Here is a 17,304-nt window from a genome sequence, read left to right on the forward strand (position 1 = left end):
AAAAACCAAAAGAAAGCTCTATTTGTGGGAAAAATAACAATTTTTCATTTTTGTTATTAAATTGACGCAGTGCCGCATCGCAAAATATGGCCTGGTCATTCAGCATCCAAATCTTTCAGGGGTGAAGTGGTTAAAAGCTTCCCCTTTGTGAGAGCTAGCTAATTTAAAGTATGGGGTGTAGGAGGATATTGGATCCAATCTGTAGCATATATGGGTTAATGCGCCTACGACCTTATTATATATAGGTGTAAAATGCTTGTTTTATTTGCGCTTGGGCAGGCATTAATGATTAATGTGCAATGCCCTTTCCCCCTTTGGGGAATTAGCCCTGCAGATGGACCTGTGACGGCTCTAAGCTATAGAGTTTTGATATGTAATACCCATGTTATTTGTTTAATGGGGTTAATAAATTGTTTGAGTATTCTTTATATGTTTCAGTATGATTAGGAATGCAATCATGCTGGTATCACATGTCGGATCACTGCCTTGCCTGACCACTTCCCCTACTGTAATCATCTCTCTATTATGGAGGAAAGCCGGAGACGTTTCAATTCTTTCTGTTTTATGGCTTGATTTGATTGTAGACGTATTAGTGCAATTGTGACAGAGAAAATTGAGTACTGTCCGTGATACTTTTTTTATTTGCACTGACATACAATTTTTCAGGACAAGCTTTCGGGGTATGTCCCCTTCTTCAAGGTCCAAGCAGTACTCACTGCTTGGTACTGCTTGGACCTTGAAGAAGGGGACATACCCCGAAAGCTTGTCCTGAAAAATTGTATGTCAGTGCAAATAAAAAAAGTATCATGGACAGTACTCAATTTTCTCTGTTTTACGGCTAGCAGACAGACCTGAAAGTCGTGCTCTGTCCGCTGCCCCTTCTTTTTTCCATCTAGCCCTATACCATAATTGAACGCTGAAATGACTAGAGTAACTCTAACTTCCTACAATCTTAAGGGGCTAAATAGCCCAGAGAAACTCACTTTGCTTCTAGACGAATTGGGGAGACTTAAATCTCATATTTTTTTTCAGGAGACACATTTTAGAAACTATAGAATTCCAAGATTAAGGAACTTTCGGTTTCAGGCAGTTTATCATAGTGCCTCTCGGACCTCCAAGTCAAGAGGGGTATCAACTATTCTATCAAAACAGATACCTTGGAAGGAATCGAAGATAATTACTGATGATGAGGGTCAACTCCCTTATCATCAAGGGATTCTTGTTTGAGCAAAAAGTTACCTTGGTTAACTAATTCCGTGTACACACGACCGGACTTTCTGGCTGACTAGGTCCGACAGTCTTCCCGACGGACTTCCGGCGGACTTACGACGGACTTTCCAAACGAACTAACTTGCCTACACACGACCGGACTTTCTGGCAGACTAGGTCCGACGGTCTTCCCAACGGACTTTCGACGGAGTTACGATGGACTTCCGAATGAATGGACTTGCCCATACATGAACTAAATGGACTAAAGTCCATTCATTTTGACCGTGATGAGATACGACGGGACTAGAAAAGGAAGTCAATATCGCCGCTTTTATCAGCGAGATTGACACCTTGCGAGCCCCGTCGCAGAGCATACCAGATCTGGTATGGATTTTAAGGGGAACCCCATACTCCGAAAAAAACGGCGTGGGGGTCCCCCCAAAATCCATACCAGACCCTTATCCTAGCACGCAGCCCGGCCGGTCAGGAAAGGGGGTGAGGACGAGCGAGCGCCCCTCCTGAACCGTACCAGGCCACATGCCCTCAACATGGTGGGGTTGGTGCTTTGGGGAAGGGGGGTGCCCTGCAGCCCCCCCACCCCAAAGCACCTTGTCACCATGTTGATGAGGACAAGGGCCTCTTCCCGACAGCCCTGGCCGTTGGTTGTCGGGGTCTGCGGGCGGAGGGCTTATCAGAATCCGGGAGCCCCCTTAGATAAAAATCATCATTAGATAAAAATCATCATTTATTTGCTAGAAAATTACATAGAACCCCAAAACATATATGTTTTTTTAAGCAAAGACCCTAGAGAATACAATGGCGGTCGTTGCAACTTTTTATCTCGCAGGGTATTTGCGCAGCAATTTTTCGAACACGTTTTTTTGGGGAAAAAAAAACAGTAAAGTTAGCCCAATGTTTTTGCATAATGTGAAAGATGAAGTTATGCCAAGTAAATAGATACCTAACATGTCACCCTTCAAAATTGCACACGCTCGTGGAATGGCGCCAAACTTCGCTACTTAAAAATCCCCAAAGGCGACGCTTTAAAATTTTGTACTGGTTACATGTTTTGAGTTGCAGAGGAGGTCTAGGGCCGAAATTATTGCTCTCGCTCTACCGATCGCAGTGATACCTCACATGTGTAGTTTGAACACCATTTTCATATGTGGGTGGGACTTACATATGCGTTCGCTTCTGCATGCGAGCACACGGGGGGGGGGGGGGATTTTTATTTATTTATTTTTTTTATTGTTCATTTTACTTTATTTTAGTTTGTCCAAAAAATACATTTTTTGATCACTTTTATTCCTGTTACAAGGAATGTAAACATCCTTGTAATAGGAATATGGCATGACAGGTCCTCTTTACAGTGAGATATGGGGTCAATAAGACCCCACATCTCACCTCTATGCTGGGAAGCCTGAAATAAAAAAAAAAAAGAAAACAATCCTGGCTTCGATCGCAGCGGTGAGTCGGTAGAAGCACATGAGGGCGGCAGGAGGGGGGGACGTCCCCTCTCGCCTCCCGTAAGAACAATCAAGCAATGGAACAGCCACTATGATCATTCTTATGGTGTAGGGAATCGCCGGCTGAAAAAGCTGATATCTGAATGATGCCTGTAGCTGCAGGCATCATTCAGATATCCCCGCACAAAGTCAAGGACGTCGTATGACGGCCGGCGGGCAGGAAGTGGTTAAAACACATTTTTTTTTTTTAACACAAAGTTGTCCATTTATACAATATTTCTAACACATAGCATGTACATATCAAAAAATGACACCCCAAAATAGATTCTCCTACTCCTCCTGAGTATGGCGATACCACATGTGTGAGACTTCCACAGCCTGGCCACATACAGAGGCTGAGCATGGCAGATCATGGCTGAGCATGGCTGGGTATGGCAAAGTATGGCTGGGTATCACCGGGTATTGCCGAGTATGGCTGGGTATTGCCGAGTATGGCTGGGTATGGCCGAGTATGGCTGGGTATTGCAGAGTATGGCAGGGTATGGCAGATTATTGTGTGGTATTGCAGAGTATTGCGTGGTATTGCGGGGTATTGCAGAGTATTGCGGGGTATTGCAGAGTATTGCAGGGTATTGCAGAGTATTGCAGGGCATTGCAGAGTAGTGCGCTGCTGCCATCCGATCCCTTCCCCTCTGTACCGATCGGGGAGAGAGGGGAGAGAGGAACCGGCGTTATGTCATTTGACGGAGCAATCACATGGTAAACGGCCACGATCAGCGGCCGTTTACCATGTTCCGCCGGGTCCAGGTCACGGATGTTCCTGTGTGCGCGCCCCAGGGGGCGCGCGGGAGCGGTTTTCCGGGATCACGTCATAATACGTGCTCCCAGAGTTATCCAACCGCCCCGTCATTTGGCTATGGGCCGGTTGGTAACTGGTTAAAAACCTGTGTAGTGTGTTTTTTATTGACACTTTTTTTTCCCCCAGGTGAATGGGTAGGGGTACGATGTACCCCATACTCATTCACATAGGGCGGGGGGCCGTGATCTGGGGGCCCCCATATTAAGGCGGGCTCCCGGATTCCGATAAGCCCCCCGCCCGCAGACCCCGACAACCAACGGCCAGTGTTGTCGGGGAGAGGCCCTTGTCCTCATCAACATGGGGACAAGGTGCTTTGGGGTGGGGGGGCCCATGTTGAGGGTATGCGGCCTAGTATGGTTCAGGAGGGGGGGGGGCGCTCGCTCGTCCCCACCCCCTTTCCTGACCAGTTGGGCTGTGTGCTCGGATAAGGGTCTGGTATGGATTTTGGGGGGGCCCCACGCCGTTTTTTTCGGCATAGGGGGTTCCCCTTAAAATCCTGTGTTTTTCCTATTACAGCGAGGTTATACCCTGTCGCCGAGAACCAGAGTGATAGGATCACGCTGGAAACATTCTCGTGGGCAGGTGCTGTAGCTGCCCTTGCATCATATTTGGTCCGTCGGACCAGCATACAGACGAACGGGCTTCCCAATAGGAACTGGGTCCGGCGGAGTTCCGGCGGAAAGATTTGAAGCATGTTTTCGATTTTCGACCGAAAGGTCCGTCGGAAGTCCGATGAAGCCCACGCACGATCAGATTGTCTGCCGGATTCGGTTTGTCGGACCAGTCCAGTGGAAAAGTCCGCTCGTGTGTACGCCGCATTATACTTACCAAATGAGGATCAGGTCTCTGCACTTGAGACATGCCTACATTTGGTGCATCAACATAAGGAGGGTCTCTTGTTGGTGGGAGGGGATCTTAATATGGCACTGGAGCCCATGCTTGCTGTGTCTAAGGGTATTTCCCATTTATCCTATGCGAAATTATGCAGAGCTAAAAGACTACTCCAAGATCCACAATTGGTGGATAGCTGGAGATCTCTTCATGTACAGGATAGGGATTACACCTTTTTTTCAGCCAATCATGGGACATACAGCAGAATCGACTATTTTTGTTGACACCATCTGAACCAAACAAGTTTATCTTGGTCTCATCAGACCACAAGACATGGTGCCAGTAATCCATGTGCTTAGTCTGCTTGTCTTCAGCAAACTGTTTGCGGGCTTTCTTGTGCATCATCTTTAGAAGAGGCTTCCTTCTGGGATGACAGCCATGCAGACCAATTTGATGCCGTGTGCGTATGGTCGGAGCACTGACAGGCTGACCCCTTTCCCCCACCCCTTCAACCTCTGCGGCAATGCTGGCAACACTCATACGTCTATTTCCCAAAGACAACCTCTGGATATGACGCTGAGCACATACACTCAACTTCTTTGGTCAACCATGGCAAGGCTTGTTCTGAGTGGAACCTGTCCTGTGTATAGTCTTGGCCACCGTGTTGCAGCTCAGTTTCAGGGTCTTGGCAATCTTCTTATAGCCTAGGCCAGTGATGGCGAACCTTGGCACCCCAGATGTTCTGGAATTCCATTTCCCATGATGCTCATACACTCTGCAGTGTAGCTGAGCATCATGGGAAATGTAGTTCGAAAACATCTGGGGTGCCAAGGTTCACCATCACTGGCCTAGGCCATCTTTATGTAGAGCAACAATTTTTTTTTTTTAGATCCTCAGAGTTCTTTGCCATGTGGTGTCATGTTGAGCTTACAGTGACCAGTATGAGAGAGTGAGAGCAATAACACCAAATTTAACACACCTGCTACCCATTCACACCTGAGACCTTGTAACACTCACTACTTTACATTATAGCAAAGTGTAATTTCTTCAGTGTTGTCACATGAAAAGATATAATGAAATATTTACAAAAATGTGAGGGGTGTACTCACTTTTGTGAGCTACTGTATATTATATTTACTGCTGATATATAATGTTGGGCAGGGCAGCCATCAGAAATTTTGGGGCCCCTTACACAGCTTTAGGCCTGGGCCCCCCGGTGCCTGACTACTAACATTCCCCATGGCCCGTCCACTGGCCATCCCACCGAATCCTCTCACTGGCCATCCCACTCAGTCCTTCGGTGTGGTGTGATACATGAATAAATCAATATAACAACTCTTGACGGACTAAAGCACAATACCTTTATCCCCATCCACGGCCAGCATCCTGGAGAAAGATGGGTGATGCTGGGCGTGGATGGAGATACATTGTGGAAAGAGGGATGGGTGATGCTGGGTGGGGATAAAGATGATGGAGTTGCATTGTGAAAATGGATGAGGATTCTGGGTGGGGATGAGAGTTACATAGTGAAGAGGCTCTCCACAATGAAACTCATCTCCACCCAGAGTCATCCTCATCCATTTTCACAATGCAACTCCATCATGCCAGCTTGGCAGCCTCAGGTGTCCCATCCAAGGAGTAGGATATTATATATATAAAGCAAAGGGTTAGGCAATTCCTAATGGCTCAGTCCCCAGGAGCAGTAATGGATAATACCCCAGGAGCAGTAATGAATAATGGCCAACAGGCCCTCTTACCAGACCCAGCGAAACTGCAGCAGAGATCCCTCTGGCTGGACGTTCGCTCACTCAGGGTTTCCCAGGCCGACTCTGGTCAGTAGTGTAGCATGTCTGTACCGTGGCAGTGGCTCAGTCTTTCTCCCTCTCTGGTGGTGCTTGGCAGCGTGGCTCCCTCTCTGATGGCATGGGTACAGCATGGCTCCCTCTCTGATGGCAATGGTACAGTGTGGCTTCCGTCTCTGATGACACAGGCACAGTGTGGCTCCCTCTCTGATGGCACGGGCACAGCGTGGCTCCCTCGATGGCATGGGCACAGCGTGCCTCCCTCTCTGATGGTATGGGCACAGCGTACCTCCCTCTCTGATGGCACAGGCACAGCTTGGCTCCCTCTCTGATGGCATGGGCACAGCGTGGCTCCCTCTCTGATGGCACGGGCACAGCGTGCCTCCCTCTCTGATGGTATAAGCACAGTGTGGCTCCCTCTCTGATGACACAGGCACAGCGTGGCTCCCTCTCTGATGACACAGGCACAGCGTGGCTCCCTCTCTGATGGCACGGGCACAGTGTGGCTCCCTCTCTGATGGTATGGGCACAGTGTGGCTCCCTCTCTGATGGCACGGGCACAGCTTGGCTTCCTTTCTGATGGCATGGGCACAGCGTGGCTCCCTCTCCGATGGCACGGGCACAGCGTGGCTCCCTCTCCAATGGCACGGGCACAGCATGGCTCCCTCTCTGATAGCACGGGCACAGCGTGGCTCCCTCTCTGATGGCACGGGCACAGCTTGGCTTCCTTTCTGATGGCATGGGCACAGCGTGGCTCCCTCTCTGATGGCAATGATATAGCGTGGCTCCCTTCTGGCTTTCCCCAGCACAGTGCTCTCTTTTTCCTGTGTCCTGTAGCAATCACTCCCTCAGCTTCTTCCTGGGTTCCAGACTCTCTCCCCCCAGCAGAGTGCATGCTGGGGGCTGAAGTCTGCTGCCTGTGTACAACAATGGGGCAGTCAATCTTCTGGGACTTCATGTCCCATGATGCTCGCCTAGACCCTAGTCTCTTCTGATTGGCTCTGCTGTGGCCAATGGGGAGAGAAACAGACCGGGCAACAAGCTAAGCGGCGAACCAGATGAGAGCCGCTCTCTCTTCTCCACTGCTGACAGGAGAAAGGAGGGGGCGAGCGGGGGAGATACACTGACTTCCCGCAGCTCGCCTCTCTCCCTTGTCACAGCACTGCTTGTATTCACTGGGCAGACTGAGCTAAGGAAAAGAGCACACTTTACTGGTGGAAGGGGGTTGCTGCTAGTGAAAGGCGGCAGTGGCTCTGACTACTAAGCTCCCTTCTCCTTCCCTATAGCAAGGCTTCTCTCTCCTCCTCTATAGCGGACGCCGGCCGGGGCCAGCCGGCGCATGACAGTTTCATGTGTTGCTGAAGGAGGAGCGGGCCCGGCCGACCAGGCCCCTTGGGACACTGGAGCCCCTTACAGGAGTACTGCCTGTACCCCCCTGATGGTGGCCCTGATGTTGGGTACTACACAAGACTGCTGCTTTTGTATATATTTAACTGCTGAAAAAGCAAAAGCAGCAGTCCTGTGTGATTCCCTATATTATATAATTATGTTTTTTCTTGGGGGGGGGGGCACGCAAGTAGATGGGTCTTGCCTAGTGAAGTGACCAGCCTCAGGTGATACACAGAGATGAAACAAATCTTCCTACGTAAGTTGTACTTGTTTATCTGCAGTCTTATCATCTGTATATCCGTTCAGAGTCTGGAATTTAAAAAGCTTATCTGAGCAGTCAGAAAACAGGGGGCTTGCACTCTTCAGAGCTCAGTGAGGAGAGCTTTGAGAGCTGATTGGAGGGAAGGGACCCCTTCACACAGAACAGGAACAGAGCTGAGGCTGTCAATCTCAGACTGTGCTGGAGATTACCTATAGAGGGATATGCTTTATTCATATTTCATGTCTGAGGGTTACAACCATTTTAATACAGAGAATATGTTTAAAAAAACCTTTTTGCCAGACACTTTAACCAGATCTGCTCTCGCCACTGAATTGTGGCTAGAGGACCTGCAGAGAAACAATGTTGCACAAAGATAAAATGTTGCTAGTTCAGTAAAATCACAAACACTACGTTTATGTTTAGTTTAGCCAGACATTCCTCAGTGTGTCCACATCACAACTTCAGTGTGTGTTTTGAAAAGCCAAATACAAGTGCAAAATGGTGTTTATTAGGCCCTTTTTGTTGAGCGGTCCTGCTGGAAAGCCAGCATTCGATCAGCGCTTGCAGCTGAAGGTTGCAGTGCTGAACAGTGTTCTGACAAAGGGGAATGCTTGTGTGGATGTGAGAATCTGTCAGGTTTATTTATTTTTTTCAACCTGTGTATGCCCAGCTTAACTCTCAATGGAAAACATTAGCACTGCAACTACACCAGTAAATCACTGGTCCAATTAGTCCTAATTATCATTGCTTTATTAACTTTACATGAAATAAACTTGACTTTTTTGTTTTTTTCAATTGTAGGGATCGGTGCATTTCGAAAATGGTCATCTAGAAGGCAAATTCAAATCTTTGGCTAAGAACTGAATCGGAATAATAGGAAATGTTGGTCATCTAGGAGACACTTAAAGGGACTTGTGTCATCTAAGTTGTAAAAGGGTCTTATAAATAAATAAGATCTGCACATATGATCGGTTCTGCCTTTTCTCTGTAAAGTCTACCATTACTAATGAGGTCTGTAGGTCAGTTGTAGCACTTCTCTATCTAGTTCGTAAGCTTCGCATACCAGTGAATCATGCACTTTAGCAAACCAAAAGACACATTTCCGTTATTACCAGCCATGCAATTGTAAGCATTTTATAAGAAAAAATTAAGCTGATACAGCATTATTTTTCAAATAAAGGGTTTTTAAGTATCTACAAATTTGGTAAAAACACAAAATATAACAAAGAATTTTAATATGTTAAAGCAGAAATATGCGCTTGCCCTTTGTAAATGTCTATTATGCACTTAATGTCTATACGTTTTTAAAAGGACTGTAGATTTATATTATGGGCTTAAAAAATAATGCTAACCTGTCAATGCTAATCAACTCAAACTGCACATACAGTGCCTAAAAAAAAAAAAAGCATTCACACCTTTGGAAGTTATCTTTATCGTCACATAACATTGAATCACAGTGGGGTTTTTTTTGCCCTGATCAACAAATACTTTTCCATGTAAAAGTGAAACCAGATTTCTGCAAAATCATTGAAATAAAAATAAAAAAATACCCCCTTTTAATATGATACACCATCATTCCAGTTCAGTCATTTCATTTGAATGGGGATGAATACAGTAAAATTTCAGTCTCCTTAATACCTTGTGAAGTACAATCAAAACAATAATAAAGTGATGGAAAGGGTAAAGCAAAGTTGTAAATCTATGAAAAAAAAAAGGCCACCTACCAAAAACGTTAGAGGATGTGTGCAAGAAGGTAGACTATTGAAGGCCATCATGAGATATATGGCCACTCTGAATGAGTTACAGGCCTCAGTGGCTGGACTGGAGAGACAGTGCATATAGCAACTGTTGCCTGGGTGCTTATCCAGTTGTAGCTGTAAGCCGTGGTAAAAGAGAACCACTGTTTACTAAAATGCTTACCTACAGTTTGCCAGAAGACACTTTGGAGATGCTTAGGTCAGCTAGAAGAAGAGTATGTGATCTTATAAGACCAAAATTGAATTTATGGCTATTATACCAAACACTGCACATAATCATATATGCACCACCCCCGCTGTGAAGTTTGGTGGTGGCACCATTATACTGTAGGGATGGTTCACTGCAAAAGGCCCTGAGAGGCATGTGAGGGTAGAAGGTAGATAGATGCAAAATACAGGGAATTGTTGGAGGAAATGTTTTCTTCCAGCAAGACATTGGGGCTGATTTACTAAAGACAAATAGGATGTTAACTTTGCAAGTTGAGCCAAATTCTCAATTGGATTAAGTTCTGGACATTGACTTGACCATTCCAGGTCATTAATATTGTTTTCAAGCCATTCCTGGATAGTTTTTGTTTTTTATGCTCTGAGTCATTGGGGTTGATTTACTAAAGTTGACTAGGCTGTTCAGTTTTCAAGAGAGTTTTCACTTAGTGAATGAGGTAAAGCACTGCTGACTTCCATCATCCAATCATGTACAAGCAAAAATATAGTTTTTGTTATGTTCCTTGCATGTTATTGGGTATTCTTTGCAAAGTAAAATTTCACCACATTCACTAAGCTAAGGAAAATTCCCTAGCAAAATATGCTTTTCGTATATCAACCCCAATGAGCATAAAGCCAATGCTACCCAAGAATAGCTTGAAAACAATGTTAACGATGTAATGCCCAAGACAAAGTCCAGAACGTAATCCAATAGAGAATTTGCAGCTGGTCTTAAAAGGGCTGTTCAAACTCCCACAAAGTCAGCCAATGTCCAAGAAGCTTTAGAAAGAAATAGGGAAAATGTTAAGCTTTTCAAAGCTGATAAAGACTTGTCCATAAAGACCTCCTTTAATGTCTGCCAAAGGTGCATCTACTAAATACAGTCTTAAAGGGTCTGTATACTTATGTCAGTTTTTTGTTTTTCTGAAATCTGCATTTTTTATAAACCCACTGTGATTCAGTGTTCTATGTCAAAATGAACCCTTTTTATAGGCGCTATATGATGATAAACACATAAGCAGAGGTTATTTTCAGTCAACAAAGTAACTGATCCAGAGAGATATAAGCGGGGGAAATAATTTCCTGTAAAACTGAGCTCTTAACCTTGCCCCCTTTCTACCTTTTTTATTGATCATTCAATGTGCTTGTTGGATCCAGCTTGACTTTTACAGGATAAAAAAAAGGAGGATCAATATATTCGCCTAGTTGTAGGCATCTTTGTACCTCCTGAACATTTCTCTGTACACTTAGAGCCCTTTCACACTGGGGCGGTTTGCAGGCGTTATTGCGCTAAAAATAGCGCCTGCAAACCGACCTAAAACTGCCTCTACTGTTTCTTCAGTGTGAAAGCCTGAGGGCTTTTACACTGAAGCGGTGCGCTGGCAAAAAAACTCCTGTAAACCGCATCTTTGGAGCGGTGAAGGAGCGGTGTATTCACCGCTCCTACCCATTGAAATCAATGGGGCAGCGCGGCTATAGCTGCGCTATTAGAGCAATTTTAACCCTTTTTCGGCCGCCAGCGGGGGTTAAAACCGCACCGCTAGTGGCCGAATACCGCCGCAAAAACGACGGTAAAGCAGAGCTAAAAATAGCGCTGTTTTACCGCCTACGCCCCCACTGCCCTAGTGTGAAAGGGGCCTTAGTTTGATTTGGTGAGATTTGTGACAAGTTTATTTTGTGCTAATGCATTCAAGTCATACATGAGCAACTAAAACCAGTTTTCCACTGTGTTTCATCGGAACTAGGAGAGAAATAAACTAGGAGAGAAGTTATATCATATTCTTAAAAGAGTATTTTTTGTTATTGTTTTTCAATATCCACTTGCTTCTGACAGAGTCTCAAAGTTAGTTGGCCTTTGTGAGCAAGGGAAGAACCTGGATGGGGTGGGGTGGGGTGGGGGGCAGTGATTTGCCCCAGGCCAGCAATAATATATGTTGGTTCTTAAGCCTTGTACACGCTACTAGTTTTTTTTTTGTTGACCGAGAAAGAAACTGACAGCTCAGGTCAGAGCCGCTTTACTAATAAATGTTAGTACAGCAATCTCCCCTGCTGTGTTCCTGCTGTGTTATTTTGTTCTGACAGGGGGACGGCCCCCCAGCCAGAACACTCCGATCAGCGCTCTCAGTTTCTATTGAACCGGCCGACATTCGGCCCGTGTGTACTAGGCTTTAGTGGCAACGCTTCACCATTCAGACATTGATCAGATAGGGACCTGCAGTCAGTGACACATGTGGAACATCATGTAGCTACCTGCTTCCTGTTCAGACCTGCAATCACAAAGTTTGGAGTGAAGCCTTCCAGTACTGACTGACTTAGAAGTCCATGTGAACTAATAACCAATACCCACAAAGAGAACTGGAAGATGTGAAAAGATGTATCCAAAATAAACTGTCTTTTAGAAGCACCCACTTTTTATCATGCCTACCAGTCACTTTGACACACTTGTGGTATACACTTTCTTTAGCTCGCATAAGGCTGGCCATAGAAGAGCCATTCTCCCATCCACACACTCAATGTGGGTGGTGAAAGCCTCCCCGCTGTGCTATTGTATTCTGACAGCAGTGAGATTTCTCAGCCATCAGAGTACACCGAGCAGCACTGCTAGTTACTGATCAAGCGGTAAATCGATTTCTGTACAGTCACCCTGCACATACATGGATCGAAATTTGACTGTTCTCTGCTGATCCCAACAAATTTTGAACCAAGTATGGGCTTAAAGCAGAGGTCCACCGAAAAGGGGAAGCTCCGCTTGTCGGATTCCCCCCGGCCACATTTTGGCACCTTTTAGGGGGGAGGGGGTACTTGGTTTTGACAGGTACCTGCTTCCCACTTTTGGATTAGTTGACCATGGCCAACTGAGCTGGAAGTTCGGCCCCCCTCCTTTCCCCACAGCCTTCTGGGACACTTCACAGGTCTATGGGACAACGGCCCATGCAGAAAGCGCAGCACGCTTCGCACATGTGCAATAAGAAACCAGCTGTGAAGCTGCAGGGCTTCTCTGCCCGTTTCCCTTAGTCAGGATAGTGGCGCCAGCACCCAGTAGGCAATTGAAGAATCAGTTTGGGTGAGGACACCGCTGGATGCTCGATGTAAGTTCCCTAATATTAAAAGTCAGCAGCTATAGTATATGTAGCTGCTGACTTTCCATTATTTGGGATGGATCCTAGGGCTCCTCACTTGTCTGTCCCTTACGTAAATGAGCTAGTTGGCTGTGTGTTCTCTCCCCCCCCCCCCCCAGGCTAAAGGTTCCCAGTCCTTAACTGTTGTGGGCCCTGGTTATTACGTTATAAGAAACATTTTTTATTGACGTCCATAAAAAAAAAAAAAAAAAGAAGTTGATCAAGTTATTTAACAAGATAACTCTTCACTGTCATTTGGGCAATATAGTTGTTATAGTGACTTATATTGTGATTGGACAAAAATATAATGATCTCAGATATTTATGAGATTCAATAGGTCATCTGTTTCTACTAAAACCAAAAATTAGGCATTACAAGTTTGAGCTATCTTAAAGTGGTTGGTAAACCCTTACATATACCCAGTGAAGTGTCTGGCCTCAGGTGATACAGAGATGAAACAAATACTCCTGTATAAGTTGTACCTGTTTATCTGAAGTTTTCTCTTCTCTACAGCTGTTTTAAAGTGCAGTATTTATAAAGTTTGTGTCTAAGCTGTCAGAAAAAAGGGGGTTGGAGAGCTGAAATTCCACTCTGCAGAGCTCAGTGAGCTGATTGGAGATAAGGGACACACCCCCTCCACACAGCACACAGGAACATAGCTGAGGCTGTCAACCAGTTGGAGCTCCCTTGTCACGTTTTTTCCTCTTGGTGTCAGGAAAACTTACCAGAAGTGATTCATGCCGATAGAGGAACAAAGCAGGAAACAGAAATGACATTTGGTACTCTGGATTGAGACATGTGCTTAGTTCATAGTTCATGTCTAAGGTTTACAACCACTTTAAATTAAATGCTGCACATTGGAAAATTATTGTAGTGGTCAGAAACAAAATTGCTTTAAAGTGATTGATTATTTTTTATGATTTTTCTTTTCTCTTTTCATTCTGGTCATATTTTATTGTTCATGTTGTAATGGTGTAATAGAAGTTACAAAAAATTCTAAATAACTGGAGCCAGCACGTATATGAACTGCTTTGTAATTACAAAGGCTGTATGTAATCTCATAAACATTTTTACAGAAACTCAAATACCTTAAAATGAAAATATGTAAATGGTAAATGTAATGTTACAAAATAAATTTCATTATAAACATTTGGGTTCATTCATTTTTTTTAATACTGCATTATAAACACTTGCCAGACTTGCTGTCATTGCTTGTAGTAAAAGGAAACCTATACTAATCATCAGATTTTAAAAACATACAGGCAGTGGATGCAAATTCCTATAACCCATGAAGATCACAAGGATGTGAAAGGCTTCCATAATATGCAAATTTGCAGCAGCAAGGTGTATGGGCTTTAGCACCTAGCCGCCTCATATATGCATTGCAGTCTTGTTCTGGGGTGCGCTCCATTGGTGTCCCCAGAACCATGACCAAGCTGTCAGCAACAGCTCACAGTCAACTAATAATGATCGAGAGCCGGTAGGCACAACCTCCAATGACGTCAGCACTGTGCAGCTGCACACTGTGGCAAGATTGAGTGCCTTGCCTACCAGCGGCGAAAGTCACGGCCCATTTAACGCTCGAGCCAGTGAGTACCTTTTTATATTCTTCCTGAATATTAAACCCTTTAAACTATAAACGTTTCTTAAGATTTACAATTCAAGTAAGCCCATTAGTAGCCGATAAGTATACAAAGTCAAAACAACCATCAAACATTGTTCCCTGAGTTATACATCCACACTACTGATAAGCAGACCTACAAGGGTTCATTATATCAGGATGGCAAGAGGATTGTAGGGTACAGGTAGGCATAGTGGAGTTGATGTCATATAAGCGTCGTCCTTGCTCAGAGAACTAATTTGACTTGGCACAAAAGGGTTGTAAACCTCTAATCCTATGTAGAGAACAAATAAGAAAACATTAAGAATGTCTATTCACAAAGCACAGGTAAAGGAGAGTTATGAGGAAAATCCAGTAAGTGGTGGAAAGGGGTACAAAAAGAATATAAATAGAGCAATAAGAATGATGGGGGGGGGGGGGGTTATTACATGTAGAGATTATATTGTCCCAGTCTACCCCCAGCCAGGAGATGTTTACTTTAATTTTAAATTGACATTTACAGATAAAAATAAAAAACAAAAACTGATCCTTTGTATTTTCCTCAGTACACTAATGCAGTTGTATATACTTAATGAGTGTCCCTTTAATGGGTCAGTCCACCCATCAGAAAGAGGGCAACTTTCTGGCTGGTGCAAATTGACCAGTAGGGAGATCGTTCCACTGGAGCTCCAGATAAAGTTAAAAAACAGTGGGGGATTAAGTCCATAGAAGTACACCAGTAACTGACTTAACCAATATGGGTGGTGTAAAGGAAAGCATCATGAATGTAACACTGAGGCTGCCACTGCTCACCCCCCCCCCCCTTCTGAATATACAAGTTACCTGGCTATTATGGTGACCCTTCTACTTCAGCATATTGATGATACACTGACCCAGGTCAAGTATGTAGATCAGGGGTAGGCCGCAAGCGGCACGCAAAGCCTCTTTTGCCGGCACTCGACTCCCTCCACATCAGCAGAGCAGCGCAGGGAAGTGTCAGTGAGACATTAATGCATTCCAACTTAAGAGTTCTCCATGCCGCACCTGCAGTGAGGGGGAGGCACTGTGCCCCCACACATTGTAAGAGATGGGAAGCTTTGTTTGGTTCTTTAACTTTGATGTAGCTGCGATCGTCACCTTTTGTGAAGATATTGGGTGCAGTTCTGCTGGGGGGGGGGGTCGGTACCTGTTTCCAGGAGGAGGACTGTCATTGGTCACTGCTAAAGTCAATTGCAGTCCTGCTAGCCCCGCCCACCATCTGGAGGAAGATGACTCAATTGGTTGCCACTACCAATCTCAGAAAGAAGGGATTTCACTGTGATTGAGAAAACCACAATCAGGTGAGTTTGTGGAATTACTGTTGAGCTTCTGGGAACTTTTTGAAATGATTCCTGAACCTTTGTGTCACTTACTACTGAACCCCTGCACTCCCTTTAAGTCAGAGCCAATGTTCAGCACAACAAAAATCACACCCAACTTTTGCTACACCGCACTATTTCTCAACTGCGGAGGACCAACTTAGGTGAATCAGCAGGATGAGTGTGGCAGGACAGGTAGATGTGTCTCATCTCTGCTTCCTGCCTCCACTCTACATATCACGCATATCATATATAGGAAGAGGGTACAGCGGTGGGGAAAATGAGCAGGGGGGGTTCAGAGGTGAGACAGAAGAGCAGGAAAGTACAGCGGTAGGGCAGATGTGCAGGAGCTATAGTGGTGGAAGAGATGAGACGGGGGTTCAGTAGTAAGACAGAAAAGCATGGGGATACGGCGGCGGAGCAGATGTGCAGGAAGGTACAGTGGGGGGCGGGATGAGAAGGGGGTACAGTGATGGGGCAGATGAGAAGAGAGTTACAGTGGTGGGATAAAAGAGCAGCGGTGGGGCAGATGTGTAAGGAGGTGCATTGGTGGGACAGATGAGCAGGGGGTTACAGTGGTTGGGCAGAGGAGCAGGGGGGTACATAGGTGGGGCAGATGTGCAGAGACAAAGGAGGTACATCGGTGGAACACATGAGCATGGGGTTACAGTGATGTGAAAGGAGGTGCATTGGTAGGACAGATGAGAAGGGGGTTACAGTGGTTGGGCAGAAGAGCAGGGGGTTACAGAGGTGGGGAAGGTGTACAGGGGGAACAGTGGCAGGGCAGAGGAGAAAGGAGGTACATTGGTGGGACAGATGAGCAGGGGGTTACAGCGGTGGAGCAGAGGGATACAGAGGTGGGGCAGATGTGCAGAGAGAAAGAAGGTACAATCAGTGGAACACATGAGCAGGGGGTTACAGTGGTGGGGAAGAAGAGCAGGGGAACAGAGGTGGGATACATGTGCAGGAGGTACAGTAGTGGGGCAGATGAGAAAGGGGGTTATAGTGGTGGGGCAGATGAGCAGATAAGTTCAGTGTTAGGATAGATGAGATGTTTCAGCAGTGAGACAGAAGACAATTGGGGTACGGCGGTGGAGCAGCTGTGCAGGGAGGTACAGTGGTGGGGCATATGAGAAAGGGGGAACATTGGTGGGACAGAAGAGCAGGGGGGGTTACAGTGGTGGGACAGAAGAGCAGGGTGGTAAAGCAGAGCAGGGTGGTACAGAGGTGGGGCAGATGTACAGGGTAGTACAGTTGGGGGTTACAGTGGTGGGGCAAATGTGCAGGGCGTTACAGTGGTGGGGCAGATGAGCAGGGGGGTACAGTGGTGAAACAGATTTGCAGGGAGGACAGTGATCTGAGGTGTGAAGGGGCAGGAATTGGGGCTGATCTGAGGCGTGCAAGTGCAGGATGTTAATTTCTCACTACTACTGAAGTAGTTTACAGCA

At 45.8% G+C, this 17,304-nt stretch overlaps 1 protein-coding gene across 2 annotated transcripts in view; it reads left to right on the forward strand.

Annotated features, from left to right (window-relative positions):
* MLF1 (myeloid leukemia factor 1) overlaps positions 1-14,047 on the forward strand; it is a 119,859-nt gene extending 105,812 nt beyond the window's left edge. For both annotated transcript variants that reach the window (XM_073626096.1, XM_073626097.1), the window contains one exon: positions 8,620-14,047. In XM_073626096.1, coding sequence (XP_073482197.1) covers positions 8,620-8,650 — 31 coding nt within the window. In that variant the 3' untranslated portion in view covers positions 8,651-14,047. The remainder of the gene's footprint in view (positions 1-8,619) is intronic.
* The last annotated feature ends 3,257 nt before the right edge of the window (positions 14,048-17,304 follow it).

This window comes from Aquarana catesbeiana, linkage group LG04 (assembly GCF_042186555.1).
Source record: "Aquarana catesbeiana isolate 2022-GZ linkage group LG04, ASM4218655v1, whole genome shotgun sequence".
Classification (NCBI taxonomy): domain Eukaryota; kingdom Metazoa; phylum Chordata; class Amphibia; order Anura; family Ranidae; genus Aquarana; species Aquarana catesbeiana.